Raw genomic sequence first — 26,297 nt, 5'->3', positions numbered from 1 at the left:
TCCTGCATAATTTTTAGTCTTGCTGTATGAGGTGTTTAAGTAAAAGTTTCAAGTGTGAATATTTTCATAATTTTTGAACTGACAGCAAAGTATGATTGCCCTGCAATTAAAAATGAGGTATGTGCAACATTTAGTTTGAAATGTGACAAATGTTCACAATATCAGTGAAATACTGCAATTTTCAAATGTTTAATCGTGCTGTTTAAACAGGCATAAAAATGTTACATCAAAAGCTGTGCATACAATGTTTGTCAGTATCGTGTAAACCCTTATCCCAAATAAAAGGTTTAGATGAAATAACACGTCCCGATATAATCACGGCTTCATGGCTGTATTCTAACACTCGAGTGTCAAGAAAGCTTCCTGATGATGAGAAATGAGCCAACCACGTAAACATTTACACAACTTGTATTCTATATCACATCACATATACATATAAACAAACGTTATATCAAATAGCAAGACATTTTTATTTACAGATTTCACCATACCAGATTCAGTATTAGTGTTTGTAATTTTCCACTGGCTATAATGACAAGGAAACACCCCTGACAGTGTTTTCAACATCATATAGTCTTAATTAGGGATAATGACCATTTCTCTCTAGGAGAAAACTTCCAAACTCATTTCTTCAGCAATATGTATGTATATCGACTATGTGACAGCCACATCTCATATCAATCTGTGACAAAATTGATTGATTTTTTTTTTTTAATTTGGATCAAAATATTTCAACAAGTATACTATATTATATAGTGAATCATTTCATTTTTACGATAACTTGCTTCACAATATTTAATCTAACAAGGACTAACGAAGATTTTAATTGGATTTACAATATTTTTTCCTTTTAACTTTGCACTTACAACCCCCTCCCCCATCCCCTTCCCCTAATCTAGACAATCATCTTTCCAAAATAAGTACATTAATGTAAATAAACATTGCAAAATTTACATAACCTGCAGTATCATGTATGAATGTTGAATTATTTCTAAACAGCAACAAGAACATTTATCACTGTTTGATATTACATGCTAGATCTGTCTTCAGATGTTTGACTTTACATACCTCTGCCTAAGAATGACATCACAATCGATAAAGCACTCATTTTTTTTTTTTACAACCAAAAGAAAACATTTGAATGGATGCACTTTAATGTTTTCCTCGTGCCAGTCATAGTTAGAATAACAATGACTTAAACAGTCCACAGAGTTCCACAGACTCGGACAGAATGCTACAAAGTCCATGGTGTTTACACCAAAGAAAAGCAATATTACTTCACAAGGGCCACCTAACAGACGTCAACAACCACAGACAGGCCAAGGTCATTTTCAGTAAAAAAAAACATTATTTCTTTCAGAATACAATAAAATGAAAGAAAAAAATATTATTGTCATCTAGCAACAAATATAACTTTGACAACTACAAGCAGAGCTGGTAAAAAAACTCAGACCATTGTTTGTTGAATCTGTCAAACCTTGGATGTTGGATATCGGCATCTTGATTGACGCTTAAGATTCCCAAGGAATGAGATCAAGATGGAATATATAAAATTGTCATTCTGAAAGCAGAACAGTTATCATATTTTCCTTTTTCCTTCATAAACTGTTTTTGTAGCGTGGGGCACTTGTGACTTTGAAAATTCAACTGGACAAAAACAATAACTGGACCTGCTCGCCCCCTCCCACCTCAAGATTCTCAAATTAAAAAAATGTAATTTACTAAAGTATCTTTTGTATCATGATCCCAGACCTAATTATCACAGGTCATAGCTACATATAATGTGACCTTGAACATAGGTCAAGGTAAATATAGACTACACAAATCTGTTATCCTTCTATAACAGGGACCACTTAAAATAAATGACTCCCGTATCAAGTTTCTTACATCTGACCCCTGTGAACTTGAAACATTATCAAGTATTACTAAAAATACATCCAACACCTCCAGAGTAAACCATGTCATGACACTAGGTGTTATGGTTTTGTAGTAGAAGATGTTTGTTAACATGCAGAAGAGATGCAAGACTATTGCATCAGCTCATAGGCACTTTGCACCAATTGAGCTTGTAACAGATTTGTCCATTGGTAGCTTTTCTCGGCATTGATGATGGTTGTCATCACTTCCGCCAAAACCAGTTTTTTTTCGAGTCCTGACTCGTAGCAACAGCTAACCTTCGCTGTTTTTCTTCCTGAAATAGACAGATTATGTTTTCATTTATGACTAAACCAAAGCATTTATGAGATTTTTCAAAAATGCATAATGAATATTTATAGCCAATATCATGTTGCACTGATCACCTTAGACTATAGCACTCAACTTGTTGTCATCAACATGAAAAATGTTTTATCATTATTTTTTTTTTTTTTCATGTTCCGATAAGGAATTCTGAATGATGCAACAAAACTTTAGATAATGACATGATCTAACACTCCAATCACACCGTGTGACACCATGACCTTATTGTAAAATGGAGGATTACCAGTTAATGATGGCAATTATAATACTGTAAATACATATATGACAGTAATAAGTTTATTCCAGTGCTTTTCAATCTGAAAATACTGCAGTAAACTATGACTGCACTAATGCAGTAGCAGAAGCTTTATTAGTGCAATCAATTTTTAGTGCAACAATTTCAGTGAAAAAAGTGCTAACATAAGATTACTGCTACAATATTTATAATGTTATGGAAGTGCTACAATATTTATAATGCTATGGAAGTGCTAATTTAGCAAAAGGTGATACATTTAAAATGTGCTTAAATTCTATTTCACGAAAACAAAGTATGCTTATATTACAAAGGTTTATAAGAAAAAAAACAGCATCATAATCTTACATTGCCTTTTTAATTTTCATGCATAACCATTCTTGTTTAAGACAACAGTATAAAATATATAGTTCAGATTTTAAAATATTTGCAGATTGTTATACATTTTTTTCTGTTAATTTTTTGTCTAGATTTACAACCTGAAAGCCTAGATTTTTGCATTGTTAATAGTTCCAGCATTCTATCGTGTAAGGTCGGAGATAACATTGACGGTCACCTAGGGTGACCAGGGGTCAGTTTATCCTCATTATATCTGTAAATGACAAGTCAACAGAACTCGAGTTGTAAATGTATCTGTTTATTTTGCCAACTGGGAGATGACATCACAAACCGTAGTCAAGGAAGTATGCTGATTAAAACACATCATTTATCATTAATGGAAACAACAAGTTTGTTTATCTAACCGTCAGTGAGCTTCACTCTTTAACCAATGAATATTGAATAGGATGTAATCTTGATGGATCAACAATATAACGATCAATTAAAATTGGGTGTAGTGCACTTTGTGAGAATCACTTTCAAAATATTTTAATGGTTCAAGTTAACCATGTTGATACTAAGTTAATGAATCATAAGGTTATTTAATATCAAAATCAATTAAAAAAAAATAAAAAAAAAAAATTTTCAAAATCATAATTTCGTACGGTAATGATTCATCCACATTTTTTCTACTATAGCAAGGGGGATAACTCTTATAATTACCAACCATTTCATGTAAGTTTTTTTCCCCAACTAACACTCTTCTGCAGATAAAAACCTCCAAGGTCATGAAATAGAATATTGTTGCACGTCAAGGTTAGACAAATATTACACCAGATCAATAACAAACTACTAGTAAACACAAGCCTAGCAATGTTGTTAAATAGCTACTTTTAGTCTGTTTCTCTGAAGTATCATTTCTTCACATTAAATATTTCTGGATAATAGGAATTATCAATTCTTATCTTTTTCTTTCAAGAAGTGATATAACAAAAGACACCATGACATGTTTTTGGCACATTTCTGACAGGACTGTTTTTGTTGTTGTTGTTGTTTATCTGCAAATAAACTTGCCATCATAACAAAAGCACCACCTATGATATCATCATATAAGGGTATATAGCTAAATAATGTTTACCACTTCTCACAACAACCACCTCTGTCATGGTACAAGTGATGACAATATTGAGATTTCCCTTCTGCTGGTGATGCAGTTTAAAGTTTCTTCATTAAGTTAATATGACACACTGTGTCCTTCCACTGTAGGCTGTGCCAATTTATTTCTTTTTCAGAACATAATTCAACTACAAACATTTCACAACAAATGTCTTGTTTAGCCTCTTATGCTCTGTCTATGTCTCCACCAATACATTGCCAAACCTCTTCATAACAATTCAACTGTTTTGTAAAGCAGAGACAGTGTCACAAATGTCTTATTTTCACACTACAAATCTTGTGTCACATTCTTAGGGACGGGATTCTGGTTTAGAGAACTGTGGTTGAGTTCATTTGTCCTCCTAGGATGGGGCCTTTATCTCTTTTTTTGAGTTTAAAAGTAAGTTGAGAATTTTGAAAATTGTGTGCAAATACATGTAAAATGACAATTTACAATTGGATTTTGGTCCGTCATCAGCCACATAAAAAGTCCTCTACAGTTAATTTTGAAATCAAGTGAGCAAACAAAACCTTTTTCTGTTGAAATCATATTGTTTCCTGTACAGAAGAAATCGCTGCGGAGCAAGTGTGTTCTAGGTATCCTGAAATGTTTCTATTGATTTTATTTGTTTTCAAATAGTGAGCAGTTAATCAGCCCCAAATCACAGAAAGACCAAAAAAAAAAGAGAAATCTTTCCTGTTGGTGATAAAAACCCTAAAAGAATTCTATTGATATTTTGACAGCAAGGGGATCTCCCCTTCAAAAATCTACATACACATGTAGTATTAAGGTCATTAAAAACACGTGAAACTTATCACTACAGTTCTTAAAAGTGCATTGGTATATAAAATTGTCTTCTAATAAATAACAGGTGTAAGTTTTGTATAATGATGTGTATGTCGTCAGTTGTCAGAAAGTAGAAATGTACCTACCTCTAGTTTTCTTTGGTTCTCCTTGAAAGCTTCCATAGGATCATCAAACTTGGCATAGTACTCCATCACAGTCCTTACATCCTCCACACCACTGGATCCAACAACTGTAAACAACAGACAACATCAATTATCCAGCCATCCACTGTAAACAACAGACAACATCAATTATCCAGCCATCCATTGTAAACAACAGACAACATCAATTATCCAGCCATCCATTGTAAACAACAGACAACATCAATTATCCAGCCATCCATTGTAAACAACAGACATCAATTATCCAGCCATCCATTGTAAACAACAGACAACATCAATTATCCAGCCATCCATTGTAAACAACAGACAACATCAATTATCCAGCCATCCATTGTAAACAACAGACAACATCAATACTCCAGCCATACACTGTAAACAACAGACAACATCAATACTCCAGCCATACACTGTAAACAACAGACAACATCAATACTCCAGCCATACACTGTAAACAACATCAATTATCCAGCCATCCACTGTAAACAACAAACAACATCAATTATCCAGCCATACACTGTAAACAACAGACAACATCAATTATCCAGCCATCCACTGTAAACAACAGACAACATCAATTATCCAGCCATACACTGTAAACAACAGACAACATCAATTATCCAGCCATACATTGTAAACAACAGACAACATCAATTATCCAGCCATCCACTGTAAACAACAGACAAGTTATCAAACCATTGTCCGTAATGGAAACCACAACAACAATGACAACAACTTTCTGAGAGACTTGTTTACCCTAGTTGTGTTTCTAGTTGTGCTGCTATCAAATTCTTGTGACACAATTTTTTGGAAATCATTGGTGAAAGTTGGATGTAAACTACAATTTTGTTTGCTGAAGATGCTGTTACCCGGAGATGTACCTACATAGGGTTTTGTATATGTATCTAAACAGATCTTAATCTATGACAACTTAAAATCATTCTAAGTGTTGAAGGAGAAGAAATGTCACTGTGACCTAATTTCTCATTGTCTACTCTGTTAACAAATATTACACGTCACCTGATTGATGATCCAAGAACTCATTCATTTGGAGTTCATGTTAAAAATACAAGTCAAAGAGAATTTCCTAAAACTAAAATTGGTGATTCAAGGTGAAGCAGTTTTGGAGATATATAGAAAGTGACTGGATGGAAGATGAAATAAAGGACAAATTGATTAATGCGGTAATATATGAAACTGTAACACCTTTCTTGGATACCAGTTTTGTTTCTTCTGCACCTTGTGTTCGGTTTTAAGTAGAAAACTGGACAGATTGTGATTATGTTTAATAGTGTTCGTTAAATTGTAACCATGGTGACAAGAAAATCGCTTGTCCCATATCTACCCACTAATTGTTGTAAGAGCCTATCTTCTGTACAGCTATCACTGGTATGTCAGTAAGTGATTACGATAGCTAACAGGGAGGTCACTGTATGCATTACTTTTTCCGTATGTAAAATTGATGAGTTGACAACTCCCAGCATCCCCCACAACGTTGACATCACACCACATATGATTGGTCATATTTGAATTATTAACATTATCTACCTCATCCTAACACCTTTGGTAGCCGACAGTGATAACCAATATTGATTCCAACATTTCCTATAGGGCGAGGGATATTGCGTAAATCACCCCAAGATATGATACAAACATCACAGAACCTTGCCTTGTTGCCTTGGATACCTGGACACACCCCTATCTTCCGGCCCATAGTGTAATTTGCTTTTATCTTCACCCGGTGGCCTCTTTTCAACCAGCAATCAGTTGATTGCATATCTGCTAGAACATTATGTAACAGTGCATCAGGTTGCAATTAATTGTATTGTGCACCGCTGCGCATCTATCACCTGCATAATGCATGCACTCGAGGTGATTAATCTGGTCCCTGGCGACCAAAGCGAGGCTGTGTTTATTGTTGGCCATTGAGATTTTATTTGTTGTGTTCACACCTGCCTAACAACGAGGATCTGGAGGCTGAACCCACAGTGAGCTCAACAACCAGGACTTGGACACTCAAAACACTAACACACTCATCACTCTAAAAACATGACTCTAGACCTAGTGCTTTTCCAAAACACCTTTAGAACCGTTCGTGCATTTGACTTGCAACCTTGAAAGAGGATGTAATTTTTGTAAACAACAATTTCCGCAAAAGCAAAATACCACCTTAGAGGATTTCAACACATTTGATGTCTGTGACCTTGATTTGTTTGTTTGCGTGGTGTACATTTTGCCTTATCGAGAGTCAGGGTCATTCGGAGGGAATCTTTGCAGTAAACATAAGGCATGCCCATCATGTGTCATCAAGTGCAATTATTATAAAATGTCTTCCCTAAGGACACAGCTATAACAGTACACACCAGTCCATTTCTCAACTTTCTGAGAAACATGTCACCACAGGTACTAAACATCAAACCACACAATTTTGACCTTCATCTGTGAAGGCCAACACTCTACGACTGAACTATTGCATCCCCACTGGATGACATTCTCATGGCCTTTGCTCAAATTTCCTACAGAAATGAAATACAGGTGTGATGTCAATGCATCAGTTGATGATTTTTCGTCACAAGTAATGGTGACCTTGACCTTGGTACATTAAGATATTAACTTACCTTGACCTCGGTACCCTAAAATAACAACTTATCTAAAATATTGTTATTTTTGTATAAAGCAGGGTTTTCCATAATTTTGTTAGTAGTAGGCTGTGTAGTGAATGTAGGAGGCTGGCAAAGCCAGCCAACCCGAGCTGCAACGCTCCAAGGTTGGGGTGGCCTGCCATGTACGTGTAGTCGTGTACGGAACATTATTACGGAACTGGATAGGTGTAGGTGGCCAAATGATCAAAGTAGCCGGTCAAATTGTTCATCTTTTGATGCCAAGCAAATCTATATATGGTTATGGGATTGGGATCTCAACTGTTTCAGAGATATAACCCAGAAATCAAGTCCAGAGAGGTGGAGTTACATGCAAAGGCCAGTTCTTACATCATAAATGTGTTTATCTCTTGATCCCTAACCTCGCTATATATGGTAATGGGGTGGGAATCTCAACCATTTCAAAGAAATACGCTGAGGTGTGGGGCCACACCCCCTTGCCAATTCTCACATCATAAATGTGTTTATCTCTTCCAACCAGGTGTGCTAAGCATTAATCATTTCAAACCAGGTAGCTCGTTGAGGCTTTGATAACTAATCAATTTTTGGCATTCTTAGGGGCAGCTATGTTACTACTATCATACATCGCAACAACAATATAAAATTAATGTATTTACACACATGCTTATTAATGATAAAGGAAATAGAAAACAAACATAATTATCTTCTCATCGAAGTCGATACTCATGCATGGGGCACTCCCCAACCTTGAGCTATCTCAAACTCAATCACTAAAGACAAGGGTTGGGCAATCCTAAGTGGGTGGCTTGGTCAAGAGATTGGGGGTTACCCATGAAAATTGAGCAATCTCAAGCTGTTGAGTAGGTATCTTGAAAATGTAATTTCCCAGACAACCCAAAGCAGGCACTTACATTTATAAGACTCTGACAAAATAGACACCTATATTTACTAGACTCTGACAAGATAGACACCTATATTTACTAGACTCTGACTAGCTAGACACTTACATTTACAAGGCTCTGACAAGATAGACACTTATATTCCCTAGACTCTGACTAGGTAGACACTTACATTTAATAGACTCTGACTAGCTAGACACTTACATTCCCAAGAGTCTGACTAGCTAGACACTTACATTCACTAGACTCTGACTAGCTTGACACTTACAATTACCAGACTCTGACTAGCAAGACACCTTCATTTACAAAAAAACACTGATAAGATAGACACTTACATTCCCTAGACTCTGAATAGGTAGACACTTACATTTACTAGACTCTGACTAGCTGGACAATTACATTCACTAGACTCTGACTAGCTAGAAAATTACATTCACTAGACTCTGACTAGCTAGACACTTACAATTACTAGTCTCTTACTAACTAGACACATACATTTACTAGACTCTGACTAACTAGACACATACATTTACAAGACTATGACTAGCTAGACACTTACATTTACTAGACTCTGACTAGCTAGACACTTACATTTACTAGACTCTGACTAGCTAGACAATTACATTTACTAGACTCTGACTAGCTAGACACTTACATTCACTAGACTCTGACTAGCTAGACACTTACAATTACTAGTCTCTTACTAACTAGACACATACATTTACTAGACTCTGACTAGCTAGACAATTATATTTACTAGTCTCTTACTAGCTAGACACTTTCATTTACAAGACTATGACTAGCAAGACACCTTCATTTACAAAAAAACACTGATAAGATAGACACTTACATTCCCTAGACTCTGACTAGGTAGACACTTACAATTACTAGACTCTGACTAGCTAGACAATTACATTTACTAGACTCTGACTAACTAGACACATACATTTACAAGACTATGACTAGCTAGACAATTACATTTACTAGACTCTGACTAGCTAGACACTTACATTTACTAGACTCTGACTAGCTAGACACATACATTTACAAGACTATGACAAGACTATGACTAGCTAGACAATTACATTTACTAGACTATGACTAGCTAGACACTTACATTTACTAGACTCTGACTAGCTAGACAATTACATTTACTAGACTCTGACTAGCTAGACAATTACATTTACTAGACTCTGACTAGCAAGACACCTTCATTTACAAAAAAACACTGATAAGATAGACACTTACATTCACTAGACTCTTACTAGCTAGACACTTTCATTTACTAGACTCTGACTAGCTAGACAATTACATTCACTAGACTCTTACTAGCTAGACACTTACATTTACTAGACTCTGACTAGCTAGACACTTACATTTACTAGACTCTGACTAGCTAGACACTTACATTTACTAGACTCTGACTATGTAGACAATTACATTTACTAGACTCTGACTAGCTAGACAAATTCCGGAGCAACCTTCACCTTACAACTGAATTGTAACTACTACTAAACAAAACACAAATAACCAGGATTTATAAATATCCTTGAATTAGAGAGGTGATAACTGACAGGTATATACTGTATCTGCTAATATGAATACAAAAGATACTTAAAACAACAATATATACATTGTATGTTATAAATTGGGAGTAAATTTTCTGAACTAGAACTGTCATCGCGGGGCCAACTCATACCCATCCATCGCCAAAAAAAGGGTATAACTTTCCGAAAAGCAGCCATAACTCATCCTGATATAACACATCTACAATGTATAAGGATTACAGCCAGCAAGCACCATTGAAATCAATTCAGTAGTTTAGGAGGAGAAGCCAGTACATCATTGCATCTACGTCCGGATGTCTGGATGAGCAGACAGCAACCTGATTCCAGTATATCCCCCAACCCCCATCCATAAAACCAAATCCAAGGAAAATTACATACAATGAGTGCAGCTGAGTGCCCAAACACATTAAAGGTTGTCAGAAGTTTTCAATACTTTTGAGTCACAGTTATTGAACTTGAAGAAATATCTATGTAGTCCTTCCCCATTACAGTAAGTTATAAATAGAATATCATTATAGCAGGTCATGCATCCTTAACACAAGATATTGTTCAACAGGAGACCATGGAGACTCCATATATGAAAGTTGAGAAAGTTCTTCTAAAGAAATTGTGGTGACAAACTTTCCTTTATCCAATTCAAGATAACAGACTGTACTGAGATGTTGCATTTTCTGATCATTCCAAAAATTGAAAAAGATGAAGGGGAATCTACAGATAATATCTTTAAAGATCCATCGTGAACTTCTCAAAAAATAGCAATAATTAACTTTCATTGTCAAAACTGAAAGACCAGAACACCTCCCCCCCCCTACAAACACAATCTTTGTGGCTACATTGATACATTTTCAGCCTTTGTCAAGCAAACCTTGAATATGCTTTTACTAAAGTGAATGCATTATCTGTGTGTCGGTAGGTTTATAGTGAAAACCTAATGAGTACCTCTGATTGGTTCATGTCACAGGTTCTAACTACATCAGTGTTTTTCCCTAAGACTAATGTTGTAGAAAAGTAGACGGTTATTATTTGATGATCCTAGATAGGTACTAATTGTGTTAATGTCAGCTATCAATTCAGAGTCCCACAATAATACAGAGTACAGTATCATAACATACTGTAACAACTTACTCCAAGCTATATAGCTAATTGTCATCAGGGTAACATCATCACTCTCAATGAATACACGGAGGTGTGTGTCCTCTATATATACCCAATACCTCCCAACACACCTAGAGTCTGTGTAAACACACCAGAATGTCTTATAATACACCTAGTCAGTGTAAACATGTCAGCTGTCTTTAAAACACACTACAGTCAGTGTAAACATGTCAGCTGTCTTTAAAACACACTACAGTCAGTGTAAACATGTCAGCATGTCTTCTGAACACACTACAGTCAGTGTAAACATGTCAGCTGTCTTTAAAACACACTACAGTCAGTGTAAACCTGTCAGCTATCTTTAAAACACACTACAATCAGTGTAAACATGCCAGCTGTCTTTTAAACACACTACAGTCAGTGTAAACATGTCAGCTGTCTTTAAAACACACTACAGTCAGTGTAAACATGTCAGCTGTCTTTAAAACACACTACAGTCAGTGTAAACATGTCAGCTGTCTTTAAAACACACTACAGTCAGTGTAAACCTGTCAGCTGTCTTTAAAACACACTACAGTCAGTGTAAACATGCCAGCTGTCTTTTAAACACACTACAGTCAGTGTAAACATGTCAGCTGTCTTTAAAACACACTACAGTCAGTGTAAACATGTCAGCTGTCTTTAAAACACACTACAGTCAGTGTAAACCTGTCAGCTGTCTTTAAAACACACTACAGTCAGTGTAAACATGTCAGCATGTCTTCTGAACACACTTTTTACATGATATAAAGGATTATGTCCAATGTGTGACCTGGGGATGAACAGGTTAACATTCAGGTGTGACATGAGATGAACAGGTAAACATTCAGGTCTGACCTAGAGACCAACAAGTAACACTCAGGAGGGACTTATCGACAACCCACCTAAAAACAATCTCAAACAAGCCCCTTTGGTCAAGAAGCAATCTCTACAGATCTCAATCCTACTAACAAGCCCAGATGTTCAGCCTATGACTAGGATCTACACAGATCACAATCCTCAAGAGGAACTAAACAGATTTCCATCCTACTTTAAGGAACTACACATATCACCAGTCACTAACAGGACCTACACATATCACCAGTCACTAACAGGACCTACACATATCACCAGTCACTAACAGGACCTACACATATCACCAGTCACTAACAGGACCTACACATATCACCAGTCACTAACAAGACCTACACATATCACCAGTCACAGGACCAACACATATCACCAGTCACTAACAGGACCTACACATATCACCAGTCACTAACAGGACCTACACATATCACCAGTCACTAACAGGACCTACACATATCACCAGTCACTAACAGGTCCTACACATGTCACCAGTCACTAACAGGACCTACACATATCACCAGTCACTAACAGGAACTACACATATTACCAGTCACTAACAGGTCCTACACATATCACCAGTCACTAACAGGACCTACACACATCACTAACAACTAACAGGACCTACACATATCATCAGTCACCAACAGGACCTACACATATCACCAGTCACTAACAGGTCCTACACATATCACCAGTCACTAACAGGACCTACACATATCACCAATCACTAACAGGATACACATATCACCAGTCACCATCAGGACCTACACATATCACCAGTCACTAACAGGACCTCCACATATCACCAGCCACTAACAGGACCTACACATATCACCAGTCACTAACAGGACCTACACATATCACCAGTCACTAACAGGACCAATACATATCACCAGTCACTAACAGGACCTACACATATCACCAGCCACTAACAGGACCAACACATATCACCAGTCACTAACAGGACCTACACATATCACCAGTCACTAACAGGACCTACACATATCACCAGTCACTAACAGGACCAACACATATCACTAGTCACTAACAGGACCTACACATATCACCAGTCACTAACAGGACCAACACATATCACCAGTCACTAACAGGGCCTACACATATGACCAGTCACTAACAGGACCAACACATATCACCAGTCACTAACAGGACCTACACATATCACCAGTCACTAACAGGGCCTACATATATCACCAGTCATTAACAGGACCTACACACATCACCAGTCACTAACAGGGCCTACATATATCACCAGTCACTAACAGGACCTACACATATAACTCTCCACTAACAGGACCTACACATATAACTCTCCACTAGCAGGGTCTCCACATATCACTCTCCACTAACAGGGCCTAAGGAGTTCTTGTATAGGGACATGAACACTTACAGAATATGCAAAACTGGCTTAAGATCAATAATTTTATTCTCTTTGTTGAAAAAATGAAAAAGAAACTTGCAAGAGATTCAAATTAATGGGAAATGAAATGTTTGAAAAAATGAATCAATTATCTTGTCATGCTAAAAGTACAAATAACATTCATTTAATTTATTTCCATTTCATGAATATTGATTTTAATTTTTTTTTTTTTTTATTAAACTGAAAAAAAAGTCACATTGATAGAACAGCTCATGTCAATAAACAGTTTTCAAAATGACAATCATCAATTCATTCCTAAAAATCTGATATTATTACCAGTCTGGAATCTGGAAATACAAGAGGTCCGTATGGCCTGTATTGCTTACTTAAAGCCCAGCAATGATATATATGCCTATAGGTTGGATATTTCAAATACACAATCTATTTCAAAATTAAAGTTCAGTCAATAAACCTCTCTGGGGTAAGACCAACCTATAAATTCTTATATCATGACTGTCTTCTTCTTTTGATTCCTAGTATGAGTTTATGATAAGGTTATCAGGCTGGTATCTCAACTATATAAAAAATATATGTCACAGCAGTAATGTCCCTAGAGGTGTGCCACACCCAAGGGTCAATTCTTACATGACAAATGTGTTTATTTCTTGATGCCAAATATATATATATATGGTTATGGGGTGGGGATTTCAACTGTTCTAAAGATATAACAAAGAAACTACGTCCCTGGGAGTAGGGTCAGACCCCAAAGCCAATTCATGTACATCTATCATGATTGTGTTTATCTTTTAACGCCCTGTAACCCTATACATGATTATGAGATGGGAATCTAAACTGTTTTCAAACACATTTCTCCTATTGAGCCCCTCCTTTCCTGCCCTAGTTGGCTGAGATCCACTATTTATAAAAAAAATTGATTTCTCATCACCCAAAGATGCTTCAGACCAGTTTGGACAAAATCCAATCATTCCTACAGGAGGAGCAGGATTTTAAAGAAAGTGCAAAATTTCTCCTTTTGGGTTCCGCATCAGGCCCTGTACAGCAGGGACACACCATTTATACAAAATGTGTTCCCATCCCTCTAAGGATGCTTCTGACTAAATTTGTTCAAAATCCCCTTGGTTGTTCATGACTAGTAGTCTTTTGTAGAAATAATTGACAAACGTGTACTGACTAGTAGTCTTTTGTAGAAATAGTTGACAAACGGTGTACAACAAACAGTGTAATTGCCAAATTGGAGATATAAAACAGAAAAACCTGTCTTTTAGAACATCATGTTTGAATATTATTGGATATCATGGATGTCATTTGTCATGGAATTCCATTCCTCCGTAAAATAGATATCTAAGTTAGATTTGCGAAAAAGATGTCTTACCTTGTAAAAAGTTAGCAAGGTCTATAAGTGTTTTATCATCGTTATCACCCGTCCACTTCTTCAGCTTGAGACCGTTCCTCAAATGAAATTGGAATGACTTCTCATTGCAGTCAACTATGATGACTTTGGAAAGGTCACGGTTCAGGTAGGACAGGTCCTAAAGAAGAGAGAATGACTAGATTACTCCAAAATCAATTTCAATCAGTCATTTCATTATACATTTTTTTTTGTTTACAAATTATTTTCAAAATGTTTTATTTATCACATGATATTGCATAGCTATCAGCGTTTCCATGGTTATTGACTAGAAAGAAGTCTCTCACCATTTTTCTTTTGCCTTTAAGTATTTTCCGTATCCTGTATGTAAGCACAGTTAGAACATATAGGTAGCAGGTGGTTTCAATATAAATAATTAATTGACAGCTTATCAACAGATAAAATTTTTACTTAATCATCTTGTTAATTTCATATTGTAAAATGTCTTGGTGCTCTAAAATCATAAAATTTTGTGGTAACTTCCAATCAACAAATTCATGTCGCTGAAAGAATAACCAGATCAAAACTGACATCAACTTAAGTACAAGTGGACTTAGTGAGTAAGACACATCCATGAAGTAACGCGCAAACGAAAATGCATGATTTTGTAAAACCACAAAATTTCAGCCTCACAAATACCTATAATTTTACAGTATTATAAAATGTGCTTAATTCATTGTTTTTTTTATTTTTTTTAATAGATTCAATAGATGAAAAAAAATGCCATGCATATATATATATATATATATATCCTAACTAATCATTTTCTTGTCACATGTACATGTAAACAATGATCCAGGGGAAACAACTCTTAAATCTCCAGTCTTCCTGCAACAATTTCAGTTTGCGTTTGCCATGGTACTGTGATATGTCCCCCCCACTCTTCCCCCCCACCCCCTCCTTGTTATGCAGTCTTGCCATATCTGTTAACAGCTGATTCTATTACTCTGTAGTTAAATGAAGCTAATTTTATCAATACCCTAGTTTTTACTATATGTTTAGAAATATCCACGTTAGTCTAAAGTTGCATCATTTTGCGAACTGTATCACAGGTAAGTTATTTAACAACTTAAAACTAATGTGGTGTTCTTGAAACATTGACATAAACAAAACATGAAAAGGTTGCTTCATACTTTATTAACATGACATAATGTTCCTCACTGTTTAGCCATAGTGAATTACAGAAGTTACATTTAAGTCAACACTGCACAATGACACTTTAACTCACCTTGACATGATGACCATTAACATATTTGGTGGAGTCTCTGTAAAGACGATACATGACTGCTCCTTGGGGATCTAAGTTGTTCACGAGCGGATCAGCATTCTACAATGTCAAGAATATATGCCTGATGTAGAATCTTAACAAAACCTTAATTGTAAATAACAGGGTAAAATATATAGATAGATTCCAATTGTTACCATAACTTAAGTAGGTAAAGACAGAACCTGCACCCATCTTTGTAGCCCATAAAACAATAGATTTAAATATCCCACGCTCCCTGTCATCGCATGAGCCATTAGAATAATCAGAGAATTACCTCCCTTCATATACTGAAACACTTCTCAAAAAACAAATTCCAGCAATTTTTTATCCATTTCATCTATCAACCAAAAGCAAAAGGAAAGCAAAAAGAGAGTCATTCATGATGAATTTTGTTTGCTTGCTCAGTTTATTGCCCCAAAAACAGCCATGGTCATTTTGAGGTAGCTAGTGGCTACCTCACTGAACAACCTTCGAGAGGCCCATTATATGCCATCCAGAGCGATTAGGATAGAGTGCCTCATCAAAGGACATCCAAATTATGGCACAGACATAACTGTTTCTCAAGAAAAACAAACATCCATGGATAGGGAGCAATGCCCCACACATGTGGGATCTTCACCTGAGGTAACAGAGGCCTGCTTTAACAACTGAGCTACTGTCACCCTCACGATAGAGAGACAGACATCTTAATTACTTACCCTCATGAAAGAGAGACAGGCATTTTGAATTCTTACCCTCATGATAGAGAGACAGACATCTTAATTTCTAATCCTCATGAAAGAGAGACAGATAACTTCATTTCTTACCCTCATGATAGAGAGACAGACATCTTAATTTCTAATCCTCATGAAAGAGAGACAGATAACTTCATTTCTAATCCTCATGATAGAAAGACAGACATCTTAATTTCTTACCCTCATGATAGAGAGACAGACATCTTAATTTCTAATCCTCATGATAGAGAGACAGACATCTTCATTTCTAATTATCATGAAAGAGAGACAGACATTTTGAATTCTTACCCTCATGATAGAGAGACAGACATCTTGATTTCTAATCCTCATGAAAGAGACAGACATCTTCATTTCTAACCCTCATGAAAGAGAGACAGACATTTTGAATTCTTACCCTCATGATAGAGAGACAGACATCTTGATCTCTAACCTTCATGATACAGAGGCAGACATTTTAAATTCTTACCCTCATGATAGAGAGACAGACATCTTGATTTCTATATCTAATATATCCTGCCACACTTAGTATTGAACTGCTCTATGTATGATTTAGAATTTGAAACTAATCTTACTCCTAGGCAATGTCAAACGAAACATTGGATTTATCTAACAATAAGCCCATGCCAGTTAATAAGCTCACAAGCATCTATTGCAATTTAAGTAGAAATGTAGAGAAGTGCTAGATTACTACCTTATACTAATGTCCTAACCCCTGATTCCAGTAGGCAGAAATGTGTGGACTCTCTGGGCTATTTGTAAGGAAAATACGCCAGTAATAGAGAAGGTCAGACAATCAGGCTTAAAAAATATAATTAGATAATTAGTAATGAAGTCCTTACCATTCCACCTTCTGATGTAAATATCACAACCTCAAACAGGGGTGGACAAACTTTGGAGAAAAAGTAATCGACACCTGGTCTCTTTTTAAAGCGCCAACCAGTCTCATACTGAAATATATTAAACATATTAATATGTTTCTGTCTGTAACATCAAATGAACTAGCAAGATATCATTATTCAAATAATTCTAGTGTAGAAACTTTAAGGTGGAAACTTGTTTCTAATTTCAGGATTTGATGTATGGGTGTAACATTAATACTTCAGAAATTTGAACTTTGATGTACATTTGCATGTTTGCAAATGCTAAATGTAATTAATCAATTTCATATTTTGATGAAGATGAAATGTTTAACAACAGCCTTTTCTGATAAACATGACATTTTGCCTGTAACAATTATACACACAATTCTAGTATTCTAAAGACATTGCAATGCTTTAGACATACTAGACGGAGTATCATTGGCATGTATAAAATTTGAGTTTCATTTTTCTTAATTTTTGTATTTGTAAAGCTTTTGATATGTACAATACTTTCCTGCTGGCTCTCAAGTGTTATTAAAGCAGTGTTGTCCATATCAGAATGTGTCTTTTATAGGAGACAATATTAATCAGTATTATATAATATTTAGAAAAATGTACAAAGAATGTGACAGATACATCTAAAATAAACTAGATACAGTAAGATATGAGGTTTCCCCTATCCTGCTTATCGTGCATATAAGAACAATTGTTTCCTGAATTTGTAGAAATTGTTGTGTGTGACCTTTGACCCTTGAACTTTGATCACTGATGACCTAGTTATGATAAAAGTTCAGAACATGATGCTATGATACTATGGGGTAAATATGAACCAAATCTGTTGAGGTGATCTTTACTCGGAATGGGACACAACTTGACATTACATGACATTACGAGACACAAATGACAGGATGTGATGCGAGGGATGAACATGGATAACACTATGTCCCATCATACAATGAGGGGAACATAAAAATCAAGCTGGTAATGGGGAGAAGTTGTAATTGTGATTCCTTGCTGTGGAGTTATGCTACGACATACATATACTTACATCACAAATAAAATACTTACATTAGAAGACAATTACTTACTGTCCATTCTGGATGGATAAGCACACCTGTGATTTCCATTACGAGTGTGTATGGGGGCTGATAATATGGCGGCTGCAGTGGTTCTGGTAAAAGTTGTTCTCTCGATGGATTTATATAGCGCTGGAAAAAATATTATTTCATAACTAGTGTACAGATAAAGGAGTATTGACAATGACTTTTCTTTGGATTTTTGTAGTACTGGTACAATGAAACAATCTTATTATCAAAATGATGGTCACACCTAATGCATTGCTTCACCCCTTCATGTGGTGCACAGATAGCATAACAAAATTTAATGGTTGAGGGGTGTAAACTTATCTATGATGAGCAAAAGATAATAAAATGTCAAAATGATTAAAGTCTGCAGGAGATTCCAGACAGTCTAACTCTCGGCAAAGCCTCGGGTTAGATGATCAAGAATCTCCTCCATGGGTAAAGATTTCTCTGTCCTACCCTCTAGCTAGGGAAAGATCCTATTAATCTCATCAGAGATAAATAAATGAAAACCACATTGTTGACCCAAAAAAAACAAAATCAAGCATGACTTGCAGTTTACTTCATTTATGCAGATTTACTTTAGAATGGTTTCTTCTTTTGACCCAAAGTATTTTCCCTTGTGTATAATACATGAAGAAAAAAATGGGATCTTCCTGGCTTCAGACTTTTTCCCTTATTAAGGAATCCATCCATCATTTCGATGCAGTACAATACATCTTGTTTACCTCAACACTGGTAAAATGTAGGAATTGCTATTTGACATTTGTAGCTTTTGTTTAGTTTTATAATTTGTTGCAATCCAGGAGGATTAGTTTGTGAAGAAAACTTCAACATCAGTCATAATTATAGTCTTTCAACATACTGCTGTACATTATTTCAATGATAATTCTAAAAGAAACTTTTTCAAAGTCAAAGTTGATGAAGTTCATAATCATAATGTTCATGTGTGTGAGAGCCCAAAATAGTTTTCCATACAGCTACCTAGGTATAAAAAAGCATATCTCACCTGTACAGCTCTTAAAAAGTTTCCATTCCACCCTGAAACCGAAACAAATTTTTGTAACTTTTTTTTCATCATATTGGAAGAAAATGAGATAATTGGTGTAATACTGAAATAAAATACAAGCAATTGGTACTTTGTATAAGATAAAAAGTGATTAAAAAAGGACATGATAAAAAAGGGTTTATCAAAAACAAATTTGATTTACATCCACACAAGGCACAGAGAAGTACCTGGTAGTTAGTATAATGTAATAATTATCTGCTTTATTTCTTTCTAAACTTGTCTATCACAGAAAATAAATCCAAACATTTGTTTGTTGTGAATTTCAAGGAATAAATGGTATTCAAATCATTTTCAGAGTTATCTCCCTTAAAATATCTTAACTTCACAATATCCACTTGGTCAACAAAGCCAAATTACAAGATTTGTACATCGGAACAGCCTCAACTAAGGCATGAAATGTATTATAACAAATTTCGTTTTTATCTGAAACAGAGCTTCTAAAACTAGTACAATAATGGAAAATATAAAAAAATTGTTGACTAGATTTTCAATCACACATGATTATCACATAGATCATGATTATCACATGGATCATGATTATCACATAGATCATGATTAACACATGGATCATGATTATCACATGGATCATGATTATCACATGGATAAGAATTATCACATGGATAAGGATTATCACATGGATCATGATTATCTATGATCATGATTATCACAAAGATCATGATTGTCACATGGATCATGATTAACTATGATCATGATTATCACAAAGATCATGATTGTCACATGGATCATGATTACCACATGGATCATGATTATCTATGATCATGATTATCACAAAGATCATGATTATCACATGGATCATGATTATCACATAGATCATGATTATCACATAGATCATGATTATCACATGGATAAGGATTATCACATGGATCATGATTATCTATGATCATGATTATCACAAAGATCATGATTGTCACATGGATCATGATTAACTATGATCATGATTATCACAAAGATCATGATTATCAGATGGATCATGATTATCACATGGATCATGATTATCACAAAGATCATGATTGTCACATGGATCATGATTATCACATAGATCATGATTATCACAAAGATCATGATTATCTGTGATTATGATAATGATTATCTATGATTATGATTATCACATGGATCTTGATTATCTTTGATCATAATTATCACATAGATCAGGATTATCACATGGATGAGGATTATCACATGGATTATCACATAGATCATGATTATCACATGGATCATGATTATCACATAGATCATGATTATCACATGGATCATCAGATATATGACTTTGTCACAATATCTTTAAATACACTTCAAACTTAAATGTTTCAAAGGAATATATCTTGTCCTAATTTAACTGAAAAAGAATGCAATACTTACTGTCAGTAAATTCATCATTAACCTACAACAGAAACGACATATTAATCTTAATTGTAAATTTATGCATTAGAGTTTGGACGTAGGCATCTGGAACTTACAATTTCTCACATTTTTTTTGTGATTTACCAATCAAATAGTTGAATTTATGCATACCCAGGGTTTTCCATAATTTTGTTAGCAGTAGGCTGTGTAGTGAAAGTAGGAGGCTGGCCTGCCATGTAAGTGTAGTTGTTTACGGAACATTATTACGGAACTGGATTGGTGTAGGCAGCCAAATGATCAAGGTAGCCAGTCAAGTTGGCCGGCGTCCGGCTCTTATGGAAAACCCTGCATACCTATATGAATTTAATCATTCCACACCACATGTATTTCCCATTCATATCTTCTAAATAAATATTTCTCTCCATTGATATTCACTAAAATTTCCTTTCTGTGAAGTGGAACGCAAATCACTTATCAAGCAATAGAAAGATTTACAGAAGTCTAATTTCAAATACACAGGTTTCTATAGTTGTGCCTTTCATTACTTTTTGTACTAGTGAAATACACGAAAATCTGATATCATCAATTTTCATTCAATGATAATGTCAGTATGTTTTTAGTTTTGGCCAGTTAGATCAATGATTTCTTCACAGTGCTTTTGTTAATTTTTTTCTGTTTGGGTGAAAGTTAGTTACACTGGTTTCACAAAACATCACTGTGTACTTAATATGTCTTTTAATGCATTCTACTTAAATTCATATTTCAATTCAACAATAAAATCATTTCTATCAGTGGTCAAAGAAAATACTAATGTTTTTCATGTGCTTTATTGGACACAGATTTCTTTAATATTGGATCAACCTTTCGATATCTTTCATTTTTTTTCCAAAAAGTAAAATACAATACCATATAACAGGCTAATTTTGAAAACCAAGAAATACAGAGTATTCAACAAAGAGACATTCCATATTGCCGAGCAACAGGTGGTACATTGTACATATATCAATATATATATATCATCATTTCTTATACAGTAATCATAACAATACTTACTATATCACCTGTTTCAGTTCTAGCAGGTTCACCTGTAAATAAAATTACAAACTTTAATTGCTTTTCATTGTCAGCAAGAAGTAATTACAGGCCAAATATCATTCTGTACATAACTTTAACAATCAATTTACATCTACCACTGTCACACCTCCTCTTAGTAATCTACTGTTAATAGTAAGTATAACCTGCAGTTTGGGTACATTTGCAAAATATACATAATGCCATTTCAACTGAGCTTTGAGTCAAAATAATAAAACTGAATCCAAATAAACAAAATGGAATTTGAATGCTACTTTTGAAATTCAAATATCCTTTTCTATCAATATGCAACTGTTTAAATTGAAATTAATTGTTTTGAACTTATACATATTTTAAAACAAATGAAAACTTGCATTCAAGATGAAAAATCATGTTTGTTTGTAAATGGAATTAATTTTTTTTCAAAAACTCCAAACTAATATTTTCATCGTACCTTTTTGAACTTCAATATGAAAATATGAATTACACAGTAAAAGGCTTGCTATATATCTTATCAGCGCAGACAAGTCTTAACTTGCCAGCAGTTCATTAAAATCACATCCCTAATGGATTTCACATGAACTATTACTGTGTGTCTAAAAAATTAAAATATGTAATTTTTAACATTCATCTTTATAAGTATCATTTACAACTAAAGTTTACTTGAACTTAAGGTTTTTAATATGTTTGGCAGCTGGGAAAGTAATGGTTACACTATAACAGATACTATTTCATTAATAACCACACAATATTGCAGATTGGTGTTGCTACATAGAAAAACACATATTTACATAAAATAACATGACAAAATTTGTCATGATAAAAACCACTCAAGTATGCAAAGTGAAAAAAAAATATGTTTTAACACAAACTTAAGTCATAATGAAGCAGAAAAACATGTAATACGACAAACTAAATTTTGTAATTATCTGAAATAAATGTGTTCAGTACAAAAAAAATCACAAGAAAAACAAATGTAGTAACATATAATTAATTTTGTAAAAATGTGAAAATACTTGTCATTGCATAATCCTTTAACACAAGCATGTAAAAGGTTTTCTTCACACTCTGTAATGGATCAGTCTGTACCATAAGCATCCATACAGAATGGTATGTGGCCTCTACTTGTTGGTATAAGTGTCATTTTACGATATATATCTAAGGTATGGTGATTCCACAACATTGTACTTGACAGATGGACTTTTCTAAATGTTGACATTCCATGACAATCTTTTTGATGTAAAAAAAAAAAACTTTTGGAGGTGTAAACTAAATTAACTTATGATTGTTAAATTGTGAAAATGCAATAGTTTAGTTGTTTAAATGTTGTTGTTGTCATCCTTCCATCATCTCAACTATGGATTAGCGCTCTGATAGCTGTTTAAATCAGTTGTTTAAATAACATACTGAAATTTTATTATTGAAAATATTGTTATGTTGAAAAAGAAATTATGTGTCACATTACAACTTCTTCCAGTCTGCCTACAGCGTTTGTCATCATTGTTACGAGGTTGTGTCATATCAATAACAAGTTACCGATCTTGATATGAAATTACAGCTAGTTGGATTTCTATATTCTTCTAAAGTTTCCATACCTACCAACATATATATGTAGATCTTTGTCATATATCTGTTGTATATTACAATCAATCTTGATACCTATGATTCAAAGATTATAGCCATCTGTTTCATTAATTCAGAGCAGGAAAAAGATATCCTTGACAAAAAGGCTGAATTTAAATACAGTAAGTTTTTATACATAATCAATAGTTTCACTTTGTGTTATTGTGTTTTTCACATGCTTACAAGTTTCAGTTCTGATGTGCTTTTTATATGTGTGATTTTAGGATTCATTCTGCATTATCACATTTTCCCCATTATTACACTTTTCAGGTTTCCTTATTTTCGGGTTGTTGTATGATATAGTTATCTCACTTTGCGATATTATTATAGGGTCATCACAGGTACAGAAGTTGGGACACGCTTACCGCAGTGACTTGCATATATACAACAGAGAGTAATCTCATGATTCCATTTATTAAACATTATTTCTAATTAGTTATGATACAAACGTCTCTGTGCAAACCCTAGTTGTGTTTGAAAAACATGACCTTACCCTGCACATGCATTAGATATGCTAAACTGCCCACTGTCAGAGAGGTCATTGTAACGGCAGCTACTCCTTTGAATGTTGAGGACTGATACCATTCCTTTTCCCCTGTTTTCTCTTCTTTCTTATCTGAACTTTCCTGTCCAGTAGACATTTCGTGTAATACAGAGTCAGTTTTGTGTCGCACCGACTTATAGTTCATATCTGATGCAATGTGTTTTTCTGTCACATAACTAACGTGTCTCGATCCAACGCCGGTTGACATGTATTTGCATAACGGAGTAGATTGCTTAACAGTTGAATTGAAGAATGATAGTCCTGTACATGGTTCTAATTTCGACACTGTGACGTATTCACGTATCAGCTTTCTAACAACAAACTTTGATTTCGAAATAGAACGCATGCCAGAACACATGTAGGCTGCCATCTTCTTTGTGTATAAATTTAGATGTAAGCGTCCGGACCGGAAATAGTCATGTAGGCCTCGTACAATAAGGAAAAAAATTAAATCTTTCTCATTTCAGTAATAAAACATAATATAATTGACTGCAGAGCTATTCTTTTGTTGTTTTTGTGGTATTTTAATTGTACCAATTAGATATTAGATTCAACGAAAAGATTCAATGATCTGGGTGAAATTTATCTATCATTTTTCTGAAACATGGTTTATGAAATATGAAAAAAAAACATTTGCCAAAATAAAATACTACGGTACGCATGTATGATATGTTGGGCTCTGATCAATATCCACAACTCTTATAGTTGTTTTATTTTCACTAAAATTATTTCGACACCATCCCTGATGATCCATATGGATTGAAAATCACAAGGTCTTCAATGTACATGATGTGATCACATTAAGTCTAATCTAAACCGGAACAAACTGTCATTTTATTGACACCATTCAGAATCTGACAGGTTTTCCTCATGTAGTTCTTCAATTCCTACTCATTGAATGATTTTAAATTTTCATTATTTGGTTTTTATAGTCATATTTAGTCATTGCAGTTGGTATTTACAGGAATGGAGGACTGAAGACATATCATATGTACTACAATGGGGCTTCAGTCCTGATTTCTTTTTTCATTTTTTTTTTAATTTCCCAGAGATACCCCATTGAAAATGGATAACCTAGTTTTCCAGAAAAGATTTTTCACAAATCTTACCCCTGTGACTTTGAATTTATTTGTGAGAAACATGTAGCACTCCATGCGAGATACCAGTGATTGCTAATTATCCAGGCTCAGATTCTTCTAAAACTTAAGATTATTCTAAAAAAGCCTAACACTTTGATCCATATGACCTTGAAAATCAGTCAAGGTCATTTAAATGAAAAAGGATTGTAGTACCTCATCACAAGTACCTACTGATCAAATGAGAAGAACACAGGTTCTAAAAAAGGTTTAACGTATTTGACTTCTGTGACCTCAGAAATAATTCAGGGTAATTTGTATAAAAATAATTCATAGTATTGCATTGTACGTACCTGCTAGCAGACAATCAGGACTCTTAAACCTGTAAAGAAGTTTCTGATATGGTTTAATCATATTTTATATCTGTAATCTTAAAAACAGGAGAAGGTCATTTATATAGGGAAACATTGCAGCATCCCATTCCAAGCAAATACAGTCCAAATATCTGTATTCTGTGTCTTCTGGTATTTAAGAACATTCTCAAAATACCTTTTACATATTTGTCATTCAGAACTGGAAATTTGGTAGCACTCTATCCTGTATACCTACTGGCCAACTTATTAGGATCCTGAGTTTTCAGGAACTTTGAAAAGAAATATCTCGCAAGTTTTGTTTGACTCCACTTACCTAGAAAATAAAATAAAGGTCTTCATTCTTATGAGGAACATTATTTGTTATCCAACCCAGGTCACACAAATATCTCCTGGCCAAATATCAGTACCAAGTTGCTGTAGGTTTTCT

General features: G+C 34.7%; 1 protein-coding gene across 1 annotated transcript; it reads right to left on the bottom strand.

The window, feature by feature from the left end:
- Positions 1-894: 894 nt before the first annotated feature.
- LOC132561232 (mitochondrial import inner membrane translocase subunit TIM50-like) lies at positions 895-24,778 on the bottom strand. The gene is made up of 10 exons (XM_060225961.1): positions 24,370-24,778; positions 22,236-22,267; positions 21,201-21,222; positions 19,761-19,792; positions 18,758-18,877; positions 17,649-17,756; positions 16,037-16,135; positions 14,773-14,929; positions 4,898-5,001; positions 895-2,191 (listed from the first exon to the last, which is right to left on the bottom strand). Exons 1-10 carry the CDS (start codon positions 24,776-24,778, stop codon positions 2,120-2,122), a joined length of 1,155 nt encoding a protein of 384 aa, XP_060081944.1. The 3' UTR covers positions 895-2,119.
- Between the last annotated feature and the right edge of the window lie 1,519 nt (positions 24,779-26,297).

The sequence above is a fragment of the Ylistrum balloti genome, unplaced genomic scaffold (genome assembly GCF_031769215.1).
Source record: "Ylistrum balloti isolate Yb309-2 unplaced genomic scaffold, AGI_CSIRO_Ybal_v1 Utg371182, whole genome shotgun sequence".
Classification (NCBI taxonomy): Eukaryota; Metazoa; Mollusca; class Bivalvia; order Pectinida; family Pectinidae; genus Ylistrum; species Ylistrum balloti.
This window is presented reverse-complemented; position numbering and strand designations above follow the sequence as displayed.